This window comes from Colias philodice, chromosome 30 (assembly GCF_061535455.1).
Source record: "Colias philodice isolate Cphi_HAF_F1 chromosome 30, ilColPhil1 Martin Lab GWU primary, whole genome shotgun sequence".
Lineage (NCBI taxonomy): Eukaryota > Metazoa > Arthropoda > Insecta > Lepidoptera > Pieridae > Colias > Colias philodice.
The window spans coordinates 3,028,879-3,051,165 of record NC_143115.1 but is presented as its reverse complement, the minus strand read 5'-3'; the positions used below and the strand labels follow the sequence as shown (position 1 = coordinate 3,051,165).

General features: G+C 31.6%; 2 protein-coding genes across 3 annotated transcripts in view; both read right to left on the bottom strand.

The window, feature by feature from the left end:
• Positions 1 to 841: 841 nt before the first annotated feature.
• LOC149475444 (uncharacterized) lies at positions 842 to 7,091 on the bottom strand. Its single transcript, XM_089713220.1, has 11 exons — positions 6,932 to 7,091; positions 6,690 to 6,758; positions 6,348 to 6,572; positions 5,193 to 5,378; positions 4,503 to 4,883; positions 4,086 to 4,244; positions 2,543 to 3,826; positions 2,388 to 2,453; positions 2,207 to 2,266; positions 1,069 to 2,127; positions 842 to 940 (listed from the first exon to the last, which is right to left on the bottom strand). The coding sequence occupies exons 3-11, from the start codon at positions 6,438 to 6,440 to the stop codon at positions 842 to 844; spliced, it is 3,387 nt and encodes a 1,128-aa protein (XP_089569346.1). The 5' UTR covers positions 6,441 to 6,572; positions 6,690 to 6,758; positions 6,932 to 7,091.
• Positions 7,092 to 12,842: 5,751 nt separating this feature from the next.
• Positions 12,843 to 22,287, bottom strand: part of Glys (glycogen [starch] synthase) — a 32,913-nt gene continuing 23,468 nt past the window's right edge. Inside the window, exons 10-18 of one of the 2 annotated variants that reach the window (XM_089713375.1) lie at positions 21,935 to 22,055; positions 20,839 to 21,005; positions 20,327 to 20,441; positions 18,638 to 18,715; positions 18,024 to 18,198; positions 17,197 to 17,326; positions 16,372 to 16,453; positions 15,323 to 15,455; positions 12,843 to 13,477 (exon numbers count right to left, since the gene is read on the bottom strand). In XM_089713375.1, the coding sequence (XP_089569501.1) occupies positions 13,380 to 13,477; positions 15,323 to 15,455; positions 16,372 to 16,453; positions 17,197 to 17,326; positions 18,024 to 18,198; positions 18,638 to 18,715; positions 20,327 to 20,441; positions 20,839 to 21,005; positions 21,935 to 22,055 (1,099 nt within the window). In that variant the 3' untranslated portion in view covers positions 12,843 to 13,379. Of the gene's footprint in view, positions 13,478 to 14,526; positions 14,844 to 15,322; positions 15,456 to 16,371; positions 16,454 to 17,196; positions 17,327 to 18,023; positions 18,199 to 18,637; positions 18,716 to 20,326; positions 20,442 to 20,838; positions 21,006 to 21,934; positions 22,056 to 22,287 lie in introns of those variants that run through there. The other variant, XM_089713376.1, reaches the window with a different exon arrangement.

Genomic DNA, 22,287 nt, shown 5'->3' with positions numbered 1-22,287 from the left:
AAAACGAATACATACCTACTCAAATACCTAAAATCTTTCAGCAGAATAAAACCCACAACTCCGTGACATAAAATTACTTATTTTTATACGACTCAAAGACAATGAAGGAAATAGCGTTAGAGGATTGGAAAGGGAAAATGGATTTGTGTCGTCATTTTCCTTTTAATTGTCGTTTCCTGATTTATAAATATCTAACTATGTTATAAATTATTATGTAAAGTCCAATGAACCAAGAAAAAAATAATTTAAATCAATTCCGTAGTTCTAGTTATAAATATTTTAATTAACACGACTTTCTTTTCATTAAGAAGTGTTTTTATAAATGAACAGAAGGTAAAAAAAATAAGGATAATAATAAAAATAAAACACATTTAACTTTGAACATATTTATTTGCTAAATTACTAAATAACAAATTCAAACCAAATATATAATTTCTAAAAGCATAATAGTGTGAGACCCATTTGTAAAAAAGTCTTTAAATAACGAAGCCCGAAGGGTGTGTGACTAATATTTAAGTAGCTGTCCAAACGTAAAGTAGTTAAGTTCATTTGTTAACTCAGGATGGACGACCAACAAGGCAATAAAGGCGTAAAATACAATATATTTTGGATTAACTCATAGGATAGGTTTTATCCCGGAAATACAACGGAAACGGGAACTATGCGGGTTTGCGAAGCCGCACTCGGAAAGCTAGGACAATAAATAAAATAAATATTTTTTTGTAAATTAACTGCTTTATTAACTAATTATATTATTACATACTACTACTACTACTATATTAGGAGATATTAATTTTCCTTTTATTGAATACTAATTTTATTGAAAATGCTAACTTATTTACTATTTACTACGTACGGTAGTGATTTCTGGTTGTTCTGTTAGAAGAATCAGTTGTTGTTTCTTCAGAACTGCCAGAAGTTGTTGGAGTTTCTGTTGAATCTGTAGTTGTTTCACTTTTGAGGTCCGGTAGACGATTATGCTATTTTGCTTGCTGGTTTCTTTAGGTATTTTAGATTCTTTAGGTTATGGAGATTTCTTTTCGTCTTCGGATTTGAAAGGTTTCTTACTGGTTTTGATTCTTTAGATTTTGAAGGTTTCTTTTTTGTAGCGGGTTTCGATTCTTTAGATATGGGTGGTTTCTTTTCTGTCGACCGTTTTGATTCTTTAGGTCTTGATAGTTTTTTTCCATTAGCAGATTTTAATTCTTCAGGTTTCGAAGGCTTCTTTTCTTCCGTCAGTTTAGATTTTTTAGGCTCCGCAGCTTTCTTAGATTCTGAAGATTCTTTCGGCTTTTCTTTCCGTGCTTCAGGTTTTCTCCTATCAGCTTCTGACTTGTCACTTCTATGCTCTCTTTCTTTACTTGGTTCAGTATTCGATTCAGGTTTTACTTTATTTTTTTTATTTTCAGATATTGGCTTTTCTTTTGATTTGAAAGATTTTGATTTTGGCTTCATTTTTTCATTAGAATCGTTGTCTTTTTTATTAGATTCTTCACTAGATGGTTTCACTTCTTTAGAATTATCTGCTTTTTTATTTTCATCGCCGTTTGAATTATCGTTTGCGGGTTTATTATTACTTGCACCTTCATTTCCATTAGTACCATTGCCATTATAGAAATTAAATACATTTTTAATATGATCCTTGCCCACTGTGTTTCCGTAGATTGTGTCAGCGTGTACATCAACTGAGGTGTTATTATTATTTGATGGACCATTTGATTCAGAAGGTTTTTCTTTGTCTTCATTACTACTTGCAGGGGACTTATGTGCAGGTTCGTTGCTCTTCTTTTCGGGTTTTGAATTACGGGAAGTATTATTATTTTTAGGTTTATCACTATTATTTGCCTTCGGTTTGCTTGATTTTTCAGCTGGACTGTACTTGTCTTTTTTGTTATTTTTCTCAGTGATCCTTTTTGGTTTTGATTTGTTTGAAGGTTCCTCCTCATTTTTCTTGGTGTCATCAGAATGGTGTGAAGGTTTTTCTGTAGTGCTGTTTTCATGTTTTGGTTTTTCTTTTGGCTGGTTATCTTTGCCGTGAGCGTTGTTTTTATTATTATTTTCAGGATTTTGGTGCAAAGCTTTCTGCAATTGATTGGCAACTTCCTGTTTAACCATATCTTTCAGGCGCTGTAACAAAAACAATAGATAATATTTATTATCTTATTGAGAAAAGCTGAAACAAGATTAAATTGAAGTAATAATTTACCTTATTTAATAAATCCATATATTTTTTCGTCCATCCAGCAAGCCAGTCCCAAAATTGTTTCTGCAATAAGAAATACATGAATATTGAATTAACTAAATTAAATGTTGATGTTTTGAAACTTATTACATTTCAATTTCGTTTTCATTGTACATATTATGTGATGATTATTTAAAAAGCATACCTTGTTCAAAAGATTGTCGAGGTCCTTTTTGGTGAAATCATCTGGTTTCTTCTCATTCGGTTTCTTCTGAAAAGTTGATGAAATTATGTGAATTAAATGAAACGTTAAGTATCTCAATTTCATATAGCTATAAGTTATTTTAAAATGATGTGTACCTGTGGGTTCTTCTCTTGATTTTCAGGCTTTTCTTTATTTGTAGGTTCGTGTTTATTTTCTTTTGGTTTTTCAGTAGGTTTCTGATGTTCTTGCTCATGTTTAGTTGGGTGATGTTTTTCAGGTTTTCGATGTTCCTCTTTCGGTTTCTTAGTCGCTTCATTTGTGTGCGATGGTCTCTTATGCGGGTGAGATGGTTTTTCATATGACGGAGATGGCTTTTTATGCGCTTCAGATGGTTGTTCATTTGACGCAGATGGTTGTTCATTTGACGAAGATGGTTGTTCATAAGACAAAGATGGTTGCTCATTTGACGAAGATGGTTGTTCATAAGACGAAGATGGTTGCTCATTTGACGAAGATGGTTGTTCATAAGACGATGATGGTTGCTCATTTGACGAAGATGGTTGTTCATAAGACGAAGATCTTTCTCTATACTTCTTTACCGGTTTTCTTTCATGTGTATAATGAGGTTGTACAATGTATGTGGGTTTGTAAGGTTTTCTAGCAGCCCTGTGATATACAATAGGATGGCTTTCCTTTCTAGGCTTATATACATATGTGTTATGATGCTCAGGTTGAACCGGCACTATAATAACATTATTATTTGGAGCTGGTTTAACATAAGAAGGACGATTTTCAACCTTTGGCTTATAAACTGGCTCAGGTTTTTCCATGACGTAACTAATTGGTTCTGGCTTCGGTTCGATTATGACTGGCTGAGCCTCAACCTTTGGTTTATAAACTGGCTCAGGTTTTTCCACGACGTAATTAATTGGTTCTGGCTTCGGTTCGATTATGACTGGCTGAGCCTCAACCTTTGGTTTATAAACTGCCTGTGGTCTAAACGGTTTAAAAGGTGGAATCTGCTTAAGGAGATTATCAAATGATTGTTTCAGAACATTACTGTCTGGTTCGTTGTTTTTGGGTTCATCAATTGTGTTTTCATAGCTGTTATAATCTGGCTCAGGTTTTTCCACGACGTAATTAATTGGTTCTGGCTTCGGTTCGATTATGACTGGCTGAGCCTGAACCCTTGGTTTATAAACTGGCTCAGGTTTTTCCACGACGTAATTAATTGGTTCTGGCTTCGGTTCGATTATGACTGGCTGAGCCTCAACCTTTGGTTTATAAACTGGCTCAGGTTTTTCCACGACGTAATTAATTGGTTCTGGCTTCGGTTCGATTATGACTGGCTGAGAAGGTTCTTCAACGGTATCAATTTCAACGGGTTTTTTACTTTCTGGAACTTTGTCTACGTAAACTACCATGGGACGCTGTGTCACCTAAAATGTTAAAAGTTGTATTAGTATTCATACAAACAATGTTAAAACAAAATCTAATCATAAAAGCTCACTAATAAATAAAAGAAGAGCGTGTGTAGTGAGCACACGTGTTAGAAGTGAAATTTCTTTGACATAATTTAAAAATACCAAGATCGTTGCCTTACTTCATGACGTGACGGTATTGCCATGACGTGACCTTGAAATTTTACTCTCAACGCGCCTAAACAAGTTTCACTTCAATAAATTAATAAGATCATACCTCTTTTGTTACCACGGGTATTGCACTATCGCTTTCCTTAGGATATTCGTATATAATATTTTTTGAAGGAGGATTATTTACTTCAGTTACTTGGGGTTTAAATGTGTTTACGCTAGGTACTCCTACATTATCACTTCCCACGGGAGTTTCGCCCAAATCCTGTAAAATAAATAGTTTAGTTTAAATTATAATCTGGATAGCTTTAATTAAAAATGTAAAATTAAGCTTATCGTGTATAATTTTTTAAAGAATAGAAAAAAAATCGATCACGAGGTGGGATTGGAACCCGCGCCTTTCACCTTTATAAAGCATTTGAATGCCATTAAACCAAAACAATATCAAATTATCGCATATAAATTCAATATAACTAAAGTTAACAAAGTTGCTTTTTATTATTATTTCACAAAATATACTCACATTCCATACAACTCCCTTATTTCCTACTAAATCCATTCCATACGTTTTCGGCTTTTCCTCTTTATTTGCAAAATCGTTTGGCATTTTGTTGAACATGGCAATTGCTTTATCTTTAAAATCTTCCAAAGGTTCTCCGCTATTTGCATTATTAACCAAAGGTTTTCTATTATCCTCTTCATTGCTATTTTTTATAACATTGTTGAGATTAGGAGGTACAATTATAACAGGTTGTTGAACTATAACATTGGTATTATGTATAGGTACATTTTCTTCTTCAGTAGATTTTACAGCTGGTTCTTCTACTATGACACTACCATCACTATCGGCAGGTTCTTCCTCATCAGGTCTTTGTTCTACAATCTTAGGGGCTGGCGGTATTTCCTAAAAAAATATAATATGTTACACTCTTGCACTATGAATAATTATCATGAAAAAGAATTACTAAAAATTTTTGTATTTGTTCATAAGAAATAAATATTAAAAAAGAGCATGTGTTGACGAGCACACGTGTCAAAAGTGAAACTTCTTAAGATTCAAAGATATAAAAATTGTCGCCTTACTCAATGACGTGACAGAATTGCCATGATGCGACCTTGAAATTTTACTCTCAACGAGCCCAAAGAAGTTGCACTAAAACAATCTCAAATATTAATTAATTTGTTCTATTGTAGTAATAAATAAATGCCATACCACTCCGTTATCAGTCACAGGAGTAATAATAATCTTCTCGTTTGATACAGGTTGAACTTCATTACGACCACTCCAAATATTGCCTTGATTTCCTTTATCATTATTAAGTTTGTTTTCATTAGAATCGATTAAAACTGAATTGGGTTCTTGATTCGAATCGATGCCAACCGGTGTTTGGCTTAAGTCCTGTAATTTAATAAACAAGATTAATGTCTAAGTTGTTTAGTGGGTTGTTTAAAGCCGGCTACTCACTTACATGCCGCAAGGGTAATATTGGAACAATCTCGGTTGGTCAGCGCGGCGGTCGGAGCAATTTCAGTTGTTCTCGAAATTACCCCTGCTTGCCTATACATATCACAATTAAGGAGCCAATTAAGGGCCCAATATTGCCCCTGCTGCAGGTAGGTGAGTAGCCGGTTTTAGATGGTATTTCGGAGTTTTATACAGTTATTCGTATAATAAATAAATAAATAGTGTGTCAACTAAATAAAGTATTGTCTATTGTTTAGTATACTTATAACATTGAACAAAATTGGATATTTTAGGCCTAATCAAACCAATTTAACGAAACTGTTGAGTCATTTTTCTCCAGTTTTAATATAATTTCTCTCTGTATTCTTTCTATCTTTACTATAATGGTTATTATTTTAATATTAGCGGATTCAGAAACTGTGTCTTCTATATATATAAAACTCAAAGGTGACTGATATAGTGATCTATCAACGCACAGCCCAAACCACTGGACGTATCGGGCTGAAATTTGGCATGCAGGTAGATGTTAGGACGTAGGCATTCGCTAAGAAAGGATTTCCCGAAATTCTTGCGGGAACGGGGAAAAACGGGGATGCACGTACAAAGTCGTGGGCGGAAGCTAGTTTATAAATAAAGAAGCATGATGCTATTTTATACAACTACTAGCTTTCCGCCACCGGCTTCACCCGCGTTTTCAAAGAAAAACCCGCATAGTTCCCGTTCCCGGGATAAAGTACCTATCCTATGTGTTAATCCAAGTTACCCTCTATATGTGTGCTTGTTTTCATTGTAATCGGTTCTGAAGTATTCGCGTGAAAGAGTAACAAACGTACACATATCCATCATCACTAACTTTCGCATTTATAATATTAGTAGGAAGTAGGATAGGATAAGATTGCTTACGTTCCAAACAGTTCCATGGTTTCCTGTTAAGTCCATACCATAAGTTTTACCCTTATGCCCGTTAAAACTTGGAATTTCATCGAACATATCCATTGCTCTGTCTTTAAAACCTTCTTTAGGTTTATTTTCATATACTGTTTCCTTTTGAGGGATTAATTCTTTTTCAGGATTGTTCGTGTAGATTTGGTTTTGCGGTAAATGGTTACTCTTTTTTACGGAGATTTGCTGAAAGTAATATTAAGTTATGATAATTCGTAATGAAGAAATCAAATATATTTGAAGATTTATTTTTTGGTAATCAATACACAAAACATAAACACATAAATTTATTTTAATACTTACGTTATCATTATCTTTGGGAACAGCAGAATCGTCATTGTCATCACTTCCTCCGAAAAATTTGGCAAAATCCTGAAGTAAATAAAAACAATTTAATATAATTGAAAAAATAAATATACACACACTATATGACAACATCCATAAGAGTTAAGGTGATTCCATTGAGCTCCGAACGGCCCGATCGGGCCACGACACCATCTTTTGTACAACTAATTATTTAGTTAATGATATTTTTGTACACTTACTGGGGATTTTTCATAGATTTTTCGAACGTCGCTGGGTAATTCATTTAAATTAAGATCGGGTAGAGTTGGCGCTGCTGGAATATTCTGAAAATAATAATTAGTTAGTGAGTTGATAATGCAAGCAAGCCTACAGTAAAATAAAAACTTCAGTTAAATAAAAAAAGACGTGTGTCACTCGGGGACTGCCGCGGTAAAGCTATTGCATGCTATGCCTTCAAGCCACACCTCCGCGCCCGTCCCCGTGGGGAGCGTGAGATTTTTCGTTACTAAATTTCTGATTCGGTCCCCGCGCTCAAGGCCCGCGATAGAAGCTATGCAATAGCTTAAAAATAATTTCCTTGAAGCAGATATTTCAATATCGAACGATTTCTATATCTAACGATAAAAATACACCCATGAAAAACTTTCATATTTTTAAACAATCTTAAAAAAGAAGCGTGTTTTGTTTGTTTGTTAATTGTTTTTTTTAATACGAAAAATAACTACTTACTTTGTCATTCTATTAATTATTAATGTTTCTAATATTATAATTAAAGTAAAATAAAAATTAAACTTACATCGTTTACTTCTCTCTTTCTCCTGTCATGTGCAGACTGATCCTGTAAAAATAAATAGATAAATAATTGAATGTAGAGTCTATAGATATATGAACTGAAGCTCTATTATTATTTGTTGTTATGTTCATTGTTTCATTGAGCAGCAAGTAAAATTCGAAGTAGAGATGTTGTTAGTAAAAAATAAAAATCATAGACTGCTTTAGTTACAACTCCGACTAAAAATTAATGTTTTAATAGATTCACGTAAAAAGCTACCTAAGAGCGATATCGCAGTTAACGTTATTTACCAAAAATATTCTTAATCTTACAAAAATACTGTTTTTTTTAAGAAATATTCGAAAAGTTTTTCGCTAGTTTATTGCAAATTTGAAGCACATTTTTTAAATATCTAATGTTTGTGGTTTTGCATAAAGTACATTATTCCTCCAATATTTTTTAACTCTTGTATATAAAAAATATTAACTTACCTCTGGCTTAGCAATGGTATGAGAGAAGATGGACTGAGGCTCAAACAGCAAGAGGACGAATACAAACTGAAATAAAGAAAATATTTATAAGTATAAATGACCGTTCGACCGCCTTCTTGGTACAGTGGTTGACGCGTGAGCATAGAACCGTCCTGTGTTCTGTTCCCGGTGGAGACGAAGAACAAAAAATGCCTCGGTCTGGCAGGACACGGAAGGCTCATTACCTAATTGTCTCTACAAAAAATCGATCAGTGAAACAGATGTATCCATAATGCATCTGCCCCTAAATACCCCACTTGGGGACACGAGACTTCACTTTTATAAATGACCAAGTTATATTTGAATAAAACACATACCTACCTACAATTATTAGCTAAATCTATGAAAAAAACATCGGCTGTAAGTAGTTACAAATATTATAGGGAAGTATGTGGAGAGCTTTTCTAAACTCCCTTATAAATAATATTTTTTACACGTGTAAAACGTAAAAACTGACGTAAAAAAAAGATAATAGAGATTTTGATGAGTAAAGTAAGTCATTAGGCAAAAATTAACGACTTAATTACAAATTCATTATCGAATTAAATACCATTTAATTTGTTTGGATGTAAAGATTTTAAATTGTTTAAGTACAGTTATTTAAGATTTTTATATACATTTATTATATTAAAACATGTATGACTTAGAACGTTTCGTAATTTTTAGGAAAAAAAATTGTATCTTTTAAGGGCATTTTAAGGGTCGATTTCGCAACTTATGGATAGGTGTTATCTGTCAAATAAAATTGCATACATGTATGAAAAATGAAAATATGTTTAAAAGTATTAATGGTTTAACAGGTGTTTAGTTTTTATTGTATTAAGTTTTTGAGTTCAAAAATTAAATTATTTTTACAATAAAAATCAATAAGTTGTTATAAATATAAAATTAAATTAATTGAAAACTCACCTTATAATAATACATCTTGTCACTCCAATTTGAGATGCAATAGAGCACTATGACATACAAACACAAATCCCGCATTTTTATATAAATACTAATAGTTTTTTTATCTTTCAAAAGGTGAATTTTATCTTAAACGATCTTTTATCTGTATCTTATATTGTGAGATATAGTGAGATAGCACGATTGATTATATATAAAAACTGTTTATTGTTGTGATAATTAAATAAAGTAAAGAAATCACATTGCTATTTTATAAACAAAATGCTTTTTAATGGAAGCATATCATAAATAAATTAAATAAGTTAAAAATTGAAAAACACTAAAAAGTGTTCTTATGGCAGCTTAACACAAGTTATTTATAAAAATGAATGAAATGTATAAGAATGTGATAAAACATGTATATTTATTATTTATACTATATGAAATCAAATAATAATCATAAAATTCGAGTTTTTATGTACGTCTACGTTTACGTCTTTACTTAAAGGATAGGTATTTTAGGAAATACCACCAGCCCCTAAGATTGTGGAACAAAGACCTGATGAGGAAGAACCTGCTGATATTGATAGTACTTAGTGTACTAGAAGAGCTAAACGCGAGTTTTATAATGAGTAGTATATGATTAACTGCAGTAAAAAATCTCAGATAAATATATGATATTCTTCATGAGATAGACTAGCTAGATAGTGTGTTGAAAACAAAATACAACTTATTTCACTCAATAGAAATAATAATAGTTTAATAAAACTAAAAAAACACGCTTTTTATAGAAAACCAAACTAAAAAATAGAAAATTTTATCAAATTAGTGTATTGTCATCGGTCCTCAATAAATCTACAAAGTTTGAACGAAATCTGACCGTTTAAAGTGGGTCAAAATCGCGCCCAAAGAAGTCGGTTACAAACAAACAAACTTACAGGTGAAGCTAATATAAAGCGTGTAAAAATCACAAAGATACCTCTTTAAAAATCTTTTGATGCTTAAAAACCATATGCAATCATTCTATTTTTTCGGCAAATAATTCTACAAGCAATATACTAGAATAATAGTGTTTGTAATTTTTTTAGTCCAATCAATAGTGTTCGTGTAAATGGTAAATTCTTATTACCAAACCAAAAACGTACGCATGTGTGCGTGAACGCCTGTGCACCGACAGTACCGGCCGAGGCCTGTTGTTACATGGACGTGTCGCTTGTTTCGCTGATTTTTTTTCCGCCAGAATTGTTTGTTTTTTTTGTAGAATACATTTTAATTACTTTAAAACTGAAAAGAATGTAATTTTGTAAATATTAAGTATGGGAAATAAAACAAAACCCGTCAAGAGGACTAAAATCTAAAATCGTAATCTCCATCAACCGTCGTCGATTGTGTTAATGTGTGCGCGAGTCTCTCAAGTTTAGCTAGGCTCTTGTAGTCCTCTTAAATCAATGCCATCGTTCTTGAATTCTAAATATTGTAACTAACACTTTCTTTTCATAAAGAAGTTTTATAATTGAACGTAGAAGGGTAAAAATAAGGATAATATTAAAAAAAACACATTTAAGTTTGAACACATTTATTTGCTAAATTACTAAATAACAAATTCAATTTTATGGCACTTAAATCAAACCAAATACATAATTTCTAAAAGCATAACCTAATATTACTGTTTATAAAAATATATTCTATAAAAATAATTCTAACATAAAATTGTGATTTTTCAATGCTTGGATAAAACTTATCCGTCCAATAAAGTATTACACGATAATATTAAAATGTCACGTAAACTGTCAAATACGGGCAATTGGAATACGTTTTTAAAATGGTAGTTTTATACATTATTCGACAAATAAGTTTTATCCAAGCATTGAAAAATCGGCCCTAAAACTAGTAACATTATTGTTGAATAACCTGCCTAGGAAGGTAAAATAATATGTTGGCTAATAACTATTGCTCACAAACACAGAAATAAATACATGCAAATGTAAATATAGCTGCCACCAATTATATTATAAGTAAAAAGGTGTAGATAATTTAGCCAATTAATTGTAGCCAATTAGCCACATTACTATACTTGTTTCTTTCTCGCTCACGACAGTTGAATCTTGCCATCTCACTTTGACGTCTAATCGTATGTGCGTTAGTGTGCCGTGTTTGAAGATCGAATGTTGTGTTGGCAACCTATCAGCTACCTTTTTACTTATATTATTATTGGCATTTTTTATCAATTTAATTAGGGCAGTTTGACAATTTTCTTAGTATTAATACTAAATACAAACTAATATCTTAAAAATAGCTACTAAAATTCGTATGAAAATATTATTTATCGTAAAATATATGCTTTACTTAATAAAGAATTTCATCTGTATATTTTTTAAATGGGTAAGTAGACATAAAAGATATTTCATATTAAATAAAAACAACGAATTTAGATTTAAAAAAAATGGCCACCAAAATGTGGTACGATTAACTGTTATTTTTTTTGTATATAAATTAACAATTTCAAAGGAATCTCAGATATTTTAATATTGTTAGTAAAATGGAATAAAAAATAGAAATAATACTTTTCTGTGAGTATTTTTAGAGGTAATGGTTGTAATAGGAACTGTAAAATGGACTGGAGATTTTAAATAATTTATAAATAGTTATATAATTCTTTTTTATAAAAATTTTTACATGCGAAAAATATTGAAAATATACTCTGTAAAGGCAAGAGGGGCTTGGCAATAGATTTATGAATAATATGATTGATTTTTTGTATTTTGAAAGTATTAATGTTCGTCTTGTACATATAATTTTATGTAATTATATTAAGTTCTTAAAAATAATATGTTGTATTATGGATATATTGCTTCGTTTATACTTAAATTACTAAATGTATAATGAAATAAATATTCTACGTGTAACAGTGCTGCCTAAATAAATAAGAAGGCAAGCTAAATAAAATCATAGAAAACTCTTAAATAAGAATGGTATTTATTTTTTAATACCAAAATTAGAAATTTTCATATCAAAGAGAGCTCTGAAATATCATTAATTTTATAAATGACATTTCTTTAAAAGTGTTTATTTTTTACTTGTGCCTTGTTTTATATTTTTGATAATAATATTATAATTTAATATTTTTTTTAAATTAAGACGCTAAAATTCATCAGTACATCAAAACTGGAATTTTATGATTATTTGATTTCATATAGTATAAATAATATACACATTTATCACATTCTTATATATTTCATTCATTTTTACAAATAAATATTGTGATAAGCTGGCATAAGAACACCTTTTAGTGTTTATTTTCAATTTATAACTTATTTTATTTATTTATGATATTATGCTGCCATTAAAAAGCATTTTTTTGTGAAATAACAAATGTTAAAATATATTTTTTACTTTATTTCATTATCACAACAACACAATGACCATATACGAGCAAATATAGTCTGTCCACTATAAGAATTGCTTTTTGACAGCTCGACGGGTGATACCAGAAGTGATGTACAAAAGATTATCGATTGTGAGACCATTTCAATTATAAATTCAAAATTTTATCATAAATCGAATCAGGTACGTAAATAATAATTACAACGTAAACATACTAATAAGATATGTAATAATAAGACCACATATCTATGCATTTTATGTTAAAACTAAACTAAACTAATATTTTATTATTTATTGGTTTCTATCTTACAATTTGGTTGTCTTTATGTTTAAATTATATAACATAATAGAAGAGTTTTTCTGTATCGGATACATTTTACAGAGTATTTCTATCGATTATTATAATCTATCGACCATAATTATAATCTATTGAAAAATTCTGTGTAGACATCACTAAGTGGGCGGGGCCTGTCCATGAAGTACAATAATTATTTGTATGACATTTTAACATAGAAAATACAATCCTTCATAGGCGTGAAGCTGTCAAAAAGCAAATAATATAATGGACAGAGTATAAACATATTTGATTTTATTTGACAACAATAAACGATTTTAAAATTTTCAATCATGCTATCTCATTTACACATAAGTGAATGTTCACATGTTGTCTTTTTCTCACGTTTTATATTTTTTATTGGCACAGGTTATATAAAAAAAGTTGATAAATAAAATGGAAGGAGCATTTCGTTTCATATAGGAACAAATACATCGTATGACGTCACCGAACTTTAAATTTGAAACCGATAAAGTATTTTTCAGTAAATATATTTTTTGATCTTATTTTAAATTTAAACCAAAATAAATATATTTTTAATAAATATAATGATTTTTTCTCTGAAACAATATAATATGCAATCGATCTTATACATAATATCATATATTATATACCTATGTATATTCTTTAAAACCGTAAAAAAAACATTTATTTTAGAAGTGAAACTTCTTTAGGCGCGTTGAGAGTAAAATTTCAAGGTCGCGTCATGGCAATACCGGCGACGATTTTTTCTTTGAATCTTGCCAAAGAAGTTTCACTTCTGACACGTGTGCTATTTTTTTTTAATTATCTGCAATCCTCAATTCGGCTAATTCTTTTTCCTCGTCCACTTCATCTTCATCTTCAGAGCCATGGACGGAAGCGGCTGGTGTTGTTGCTCCTAGAAATAAAAATAAATTTAAGTATATGATATTATTTATTTATTAGATTTATGGTCGATTTTTCGATTTTTGCTAATTAAAATTAAAAGTAAATGACGAATAGACTTCGATCATTAATAACAACTAGAAACATAATTAACGACAAAAATTTTGACTCTTATGCGTTGTAAATCCGACTTTAATACATACGAATAAGGTTGAATTTATTTTGGCATATTTTAAGTGTTAAACATTTTAAGGGTTAAATATGTTATCAGCAAATGGAGACTAATATTATAAAGCTGAAGAGTTTGTTTGTTTGTTTGTTTGTTTGTTTGAACGCACTAATCTCGGAAACTACTGGTCCGATTTGAAAAATTCTTTCGGTGTTAGATAGCCCATTTATCGAGGACGGTTATAGGCTATATTTCATCACGCTACGGGCAACAGGAGTGGAGCCACGGGGGTGAAACCGCGCGGAGCAGCTAGTGTGTTATAATATTATGAAACGTTAAAAAATCATGTTTATCTATACTTCACAATATAAGTTTGTATCCAAAACCAAACATACTCTGCAATGAACATTATTAAAGTGCAGTTTGAATTCACAAAATTTACGTGCCAACAATTTCTAGATATTCTCATTACCATTGTCAATCTATACTTAATATTATAAAGCTGAAGAGTTTTTTGTTTGCATGCGCTAATCTCAGGAACTACTGGTCCGATTTGAAAAATTCTTTCAGTGTTATATAGTCCATTCATCGAGGAAGGCTATATTTCATCACGCTAAGACCAACAGGAGCGGAGCCACGCGGGTGAAACCGCGAAGCGCAGCTAGTAAACAATACGGAACTATTGTTCTGTTTGTTTATTAGCTGAGTATGAGTGGCGTTAAGTATAGATTTTTATGCAGTGTAACCAAACATTTGCACTATAGGCCTCACACAATTTTTGACAAAAATACCTACTACAGTGCTAAAAAAAGTTTGCTTTCCCCGAAACTAAACCAAACACTTTTGTGCCCAAATAAACTAGATCTACATATTTCTTACAAGACCATCCAAAATCTATAGTTTCAAACCTATTTCCTTTCCACACAGTCACTTAATTTCGCAATAAGTTGATCTATATGTTCCGCGACCACCGCATTTATCGGCTCCAAGAAATCACACTCAAGCGCTTTTTCAAATCTAACTTCGATATCTTTGGAAATCTCTAGATCCGTTAATTCTAATATTTCTAACGATTTCTGTATTTTAGTTTTTTCGTCAATTTCTTCGGATATACTCGTTTGGATTTCTTCGTCTTTAGTTTCTTTGTGTTGTTCTATTTCCTTGTGGTAGGAGGCCGTCAGCCATGATGATTCGTGTTGGGGCGATAGCACTATGTAATGTGTGTTTGTTTGATTATATCTATGTAATAACTGTTACTGACTGTATATAGAATATGGGAATAATAATTATGAGAAATTTTATTCGTCCTCATTTTTTTTTGTTTGTCAGTGTCAAACCTACAAACATGCAGGTTTGTATTACACAGTACAAAGATTTTTCATTGGTCTTGGGTTCAATCCCTAAATGAATATGTAAACGTCAGTGCAAATCAAGTTAAATAAAAATTAAGCCTATTAAAACATGCAAAATGATTGTAAAAAAACACGATAACTAGAAAATCATGGCAAAATATTACATATACATGAAAAGTTAGACAAACAAAAAATACACACTATTTATATAAAAATATTTTAAAATCAGACACCAATCGTGTATGTAGAATATCAATATATGCAAGTTTGAAAAAACCTATAAATTTTTTTCAAAAAATATATCAAAAACGGCTAAACCGAAAAGGATGCTACTCACTGGAATGTGTAGGGCTCGGCGGCTCAGAGATCGGCCGCGGATAGTTGAAACGTTTGCCAAGTTCCATGTGCATACGATCTACATAGTCTGGATATACTATTTTCAATGCTTCGGCTCGGGCTTGACGGTAGTACTGAAAATATATTATTATTATAGGTAAAAAAGATTATTTTTGACAAAAATAAATGTAATAAATAAAAATGTTGTGTGGTTTTATGAAACCACGGTAAAAGAAAAAAACTTAGGCACAAAATTATCGTATTTGTACGATAATTATCGTACGATTCCGAACACTGCTTTATACCTACTCGGCAGCCGACCGTCACGCGACATGCGCTACACAGACCAAAAAGTTTGAGACCATGTAAGTTTCACTTTAATAATGAACAATTCATCAGATTATGATAATTCATACAATTTATATAAATTTATAAAGAATAGAAAAAATTCGATCACGAGGCGGGACTCGAACCCGCATCCTTTCACGCCAATCCGGGGCGGATGCCTGACCAACTCAGCCACTAGTGACCCGCCAGAGCAATCGAACTTATTCTATTCTTTCAGTTTTTTGCCAAACCAAAAATATCAAATTCATACAATTTTCTATGAAAATAATTCTCAAAGACGAATAATTCTCGAAAGTTGAAGAGTTTGTTTGTTTGAACGCGCTAATCTCAGGAACTACTGCTCCGATTTGAAAAATTATTTCGGTGTTATATAGTCCATTTATCGAGGAAGGCTATAGGCTATCATCACGCTAAGACTAACTGTCTGCGCCTGTTAAACTTATTTTAGCAATGACGCTCGCCAACAACATAGATTGTCCTTTTTATTTTTATTTTATTATATAGTGTAGAATGTATATTTTCACTTATCTAAAAAAACTTTGTACAAATGGTGTGTTGGTCTCGAAAATAAAATCTTTATAAACGGAATATTGAGCTTCACTAAAGAAATTCCAGTTCCCATGCCTAAAGCGGGAACACTAACAGGAGCAAAGCAATGCAGGTAAAACCGCGGGGCACAACTAGTAATAAAATTAAACTTACAATGCCCAAATTTCTCCAGTCAAGTAAATCGCTCAATCTCTCAGTTCTATTTCTTTGTATAATACGTTGTCTTCGCGTCAATCTGGAAAAGAAATTAATATATAAAATAACTAATAAAAAATTGTGGTTTCACTTGCACTTTAATGGAGTAAAAAGTATCCAATAGGTTAATCTACAGTTATGTTCACATTTAAGTAGATTAAGTTTGTCAAAAATAAGTACAAAATTTCTAGGTAAAAGATCGCCAATTTTTACATATTTTATTTAATGAACCAGAATTTTTTTTTCTTTTTGCTTAAAAATTCACTTTATAACATAAAGTTTTATAGGCATGCGTGCGTGTTTTGAGTTACTTTTGCATGTATGCTTACGAACGTGTGTACATGTGTGCGTACATTTTTTCATAGATGTCTTGTGAAAATGTATATTGTATGGAAAATAAATTAAAAGTTTTTTTGTGCTTTTGTATGCATACGCATGTATATGTGGGTGCAAACATGCTTGCGTGTGTGTATAACAATCATATCTATATGTATAAACAAAAATTAGTCACAAAATGTGTGTAAGCCTAAACCTCGAGAATTGCTCAACCAATTTGGTAATATTTTTTTAACGTTTTTGTTCAGGCTCAACGAAGGTGTTTAATTCTTATGTTCTTATGGAGAAAACACAAAAAAAGGACAATATGGCAGAATAACGACTGCCCAGTTATTTGACGATATATTTATAAATTTATATTTATAAAGCATTTGAATGCCATAAGACCAAAAAAAAATATATAAATTAAATATATTTATATGTTTAATACAAAATATTAATACTCACTTAGTAAAATCGAACATATACTGCGCCAATTGTTGCACAGAACCCTCTAACGAAATATATCTTCTATCGACTACATATATGCCGTATGACATAGGATCCGCTATGTGGTCTTGCATGAAGCAGCCGAAACCTGGAAACAGGGTATGTATGTTTATTTTGATGCTATTTTTGTTAAGAAAAGAAAAAGTAGTTGTAATTATTATTATTTGGTTAAGAGTGAGAGTTACTATTACTACATAAGAGGAAAGATTTTTGGGTCATTTGTTTGTAACAATTTAAATTCAAATTTACGGTATCGGTATAGATATGGGTATGGGTGTAAAGGCATGGATTTAGTTATAGGTTATGGGCATAGGTATTGGTATATTTACAGATATAGCATAAAACAGCTTTCCGAACAAGTGTTAAATTATATTTTGACGGTTTTTTCTGTATTTTGACGGTTCGGAAGAGCTTCTATACGAAGTCTAGTTGAATAAATAAATGTTTGAGTTAGACAGGTAAAGATATGGATATTATTTATTATCTTACCTGACAAATTAGTCGTAATACTGGGTATACCCATAACAGTACACTCAGCCGGGGTATACCCCAACCAAGCAAGAGATAGGTACATAAATATAGGTATTATACAATATAGGTAAAATTTATGGAATGTTCTAGGTATAGGTATCATTATTGGTTTGGTTATAGATATCGATTCAGGTATTGTTATAGGTAATTGTATAGGTACAGGTATTGATATAGGTATATGTTTATGTATGGTTATAGATATAATCATTTTTTATTTTTAGGCATATTCTATTTATTATTAAGTATATTCTTACCTGATAAATTAGTAGTAATACTGGGTATACCCATAACAGTACACTCAGCCGGGGTATACCCCCACGGTTCATAGTATGACGGAAAAACTCCCAAGTGACAACCGCGTACGAATTCTTCGTAATCCAAACCGAATAAAGGATTTGTGGATGTTAGAAATTCGGGATGGAATATTACCTGAAAAAAGGAATCATATACATTTTTATTTATTAGAATTATTACAAGTTAATATCTGGAGAATATAAATGGGAAAAGACATGTTAGAAAAGTTATGTTGAGCAACTATGTAAGGATATCCATACTAATATTATAAATGCGACAGTAACTCTGTCTGTCTGTCTGTTACTCAATCACGCCTAAACTATTTAACAATTTTCATGAAATTTGGTATGGAGATATTTTGATACCCGAGAAAGGACATAGGCTACTTTTTATCCCGGGAAAATGTCGCAATCCCGGAAATCCCACGGGAACGTGAACTGCGGGTTTTTCTCAGACTGCGCGGGCGAAGCCGCGGGCGGAAAGCTAGTAGGCTATATATCATCACGCTAAGACCAACAGGAGCGGAGCAATGCGGGTGAAACCGCGGAGCACAGATAGTATTAAATGAACTTACTTTAACTTTGTCATGAACAGTGTTGAACAGTTGACATCTACGAATAGAATTCAATACGGGATCGCTCCAATCATCCACCTAAAGGAAAAATAAAGAATACAGAAGAATAAATTCAGATTAAACATTTTTTATTTAGACATTCTGACGAACAGATTATTAGAATGATTCCTATGAACATTTTATTAAAATTAGTTTTTTAATTTATTTTTGGTTATACCTAAAAATATACATAGAATAAATTCGATCACGAGGCGGGACTCGAACCCGCGTCCTTATAAGATACTGCGTAATTAAGGGGAAACTTTTTATTTTTCAGATTCTCGCTTCGAGCAAGAAGCGTATTCTTAATAATGGCTATTTTCCATATAAACTGTCAACCCACACATTTAATAATGGCTATCTTTCATATAAACTATCAACCCACACATTTAATAATGGCTATCTTTCATATAAACTATCAACCCACACATTTAATAATGGCTATCTTTCATATAAACTATCAACCCACACATTTAATAATGGCTATCTTTCATATAAACTATCAACCCACACATTTAATAATGGCTATCTTTCATATAAACTATCAACCCACACATTTAATAATGGCTATCTTTCATATAAACTATCAACTCACACATTTAATAATGGCTATTTTCCATATAAACTGTCAACCCACACATTTAATAATGGCTATCTTTCATATAAACTATCAACCCACACATTTAATAATGGCTATCTTTCATATAAACTATCAACCCACACATTTAATAATGGCTATCTTTCATATAAACTATCAACCCACACATTTAATAATGGCTATCTTTCATATAAACTATCAACCCACACATTTAATAATGGCTATCTTTCATATAAACTATCAACTCACACATTTAATAATGGCTATTTTCCATATAAACTGTCAACCCACACATTTAATAATGGCTATTTTCCATATAAATTGTCAACCCACAAATTTAATAATGGCTATTTTCCATATAAATTGTCAACCCACACATTTAATAATGGCTATTTTCCATATATTTATATGGGAAATGTGTGTGTGTGACAATTTTGTCAACCCACGCATTTAATAATGGCTATAATTTTCCATATAAACTGCCCACCCATGCATTTAATAATGGCTATTTTACATATAAACTGTCAACCCACGCATTTTTCTTTATGTTTTTGTACTTTTTAATATTTAATAATGTATTCATTTTTTGTATAGTACTATACTGGCAATGTCCTGTGTGGAAGGCGTCGGTCGCCTCTAGCACAGGTTTATACCTAGTTGAAGCGATCGTCGAGTTTAAATTTAGGTCAATGTATATGTACTAAATAAACGATTTTTATTTTATTTATTTAATAATGGCTATTTTGCATATAAATTGTCAACCCACACATTTAGAAATGTATGTTAATTTCCTTACGACATTCATTTTTATTTTTATTCCAATAAATAATCTATACTTATCTATACTATAATATTATAAAGCTGAAGAGTTTGTTTGTTTGAACGCGCTAATCTCGGGAACTACTGGTCCGATTTGAAAAATTCTTTCGGTGTTAGATAGCCCATTTATCGAGGAAGGCTATAGGGTATACATCATCACGCTAATACCAACAGGAGTGGAGCCACGCGGGTGAAACCGTGGAGCGCAGGTAGTTATTATTAAAAATACTTACAACATTATGCGTAGTTACAGGTGGCAAACCATCTCTTTGTAACGCGTAAATACAACGCTTTAGACGTACTGTATCCTCTTTGTGTAGCAAATCTGACGCCTCGGGGAGGTGGCCTCTGTAATATATTATTTAAATATTCAAATGTAGTCATTTTAAGGGCAAAAAGGGATCTTTTTACTGAGTCTTCTCTCAAGTTTTGACTATATATTATTATCTTCTCATGCATTTTTTAACTATTTATTTTACATTACATTACATGGTCGTACATAACTTCTATTTTAACTTTTAAGGCCAGGAGATTATGTAGTTATACTTCATCATAGAGGAACTAGTCTATGCAGTTGTCATTTTGACATCAAAGCCCAAGCACAAGAAAGACACAGCTAACATAAAAATGTAACAATTGCATGGCGCTATTTCTTATATTCTTTTGACCGAAATCCCGGGTAAAAGCTGGTTTTCTTATATTTTTTGACCAAAATCGGTACTAAAAGCTAGTTTAATAATCTTACCTTAAACAAATATCATACATCCTTTGTCCGATCTTTTGCTGAACATCCTGTATAGTGTCCCTTAGCGCTTTGGTAACCGCGTGGCCTCGGAGACTCTCCACATTGAAGTTATTGGTTTTGGCGGGAAATATCAAAAACGCAACTACCGTCATTTCTGAACCGGACGACTGGAAAAATATTTTATTTCCACAATAAATTATATATATGTATATACTAGCGGCCCGCCCCGGCTTCGCCCGTGGTACGTATGAAAAATAGATGTTGGCCGATTCTCAGACTTACCCGATATGCACCGAAAATTTCATGAGAATCGGTCCACCCGTTTCGGAGGAGTAAGCAGACTAACATTGTGACACGAGAATTTTATATATAAGATATATATAATAAATTAAATATACGTCAAAGAGACTATACATGAAGGTAGTAGCTAGCCGAGGGAGGCCTATGTTCAATAGTGGAAGCCAGTAGGCTGAAATGATGATGCTGAACTTAAGTCAAATTAATTAGATTAAATAAGCGCTATTTATTCTGACTGCCATGTAGCCTTAGAAACTAAGTTTCACCTTTGAGGTTAATAAATACCCTAGAGTGTTATACCTCGTTGGATAGCTGATAAAATGTAGATGTTTTTAAGCACATCTGCAGAGCAAGTGCAATAATATTTTTTTGAGATATCGAGAAAAGAAAAATGTTTTTTTATAATTTGTACTTATTTTCTTAAGTTTCGATCGTGACTGACCTATTTAGTTAACTTACGTGCAATTTTAGTCATTGAGGTCATTAAGCATCTCATTCTTCATGTACAAAACCAAAAAAATAATCATAAGAGTCAAAAAAATTCAAAATATTCAATTGAATAGCCGAAAAATTGGGCATTTTCATAAAAAAATTAAAACTCGAATATCTCGAAAACGGTTAAGTTTAGGAGGGGGGGTTTCATAGTGAAATCATTCAGAAATGATGTGAAATGAAATGAAATGAAATGAAATGAAATGAAATGAAATGAAATGAAATGAAATGAAATGTTAACTTTCTTCACCGTCAGAAATGGAACCCAGAACTTTAACACTACATTCTAAGCACTATAAATAAATACCTTCAAATAATGATTAAGTCGTGCCAAAGCTTCGACGAATACATCGGCTCCTTTGTTACCGAATTCGTATCTACCCGCAATGAAGAAATATAGCGTCTTGTCGAGGTCGAAGTTGAAATGCCTGGAAATAAGTGGATTATTTATATGTTTATTATATTTTATTTTTATCCATTTTCTTAATTATATAAATACCTAGCTGTGGATTGAATATTTTTTAAAGTTTTTTGTATATTATTATAGTTATGGATAAGGTAACGGTTATGGGTACAGGTATTATTATAGATAAGGTAACGGGTATGGGTACAGGTATAGATACGGATACAGGTATAGATACGAATACAGGTATAGGTTCA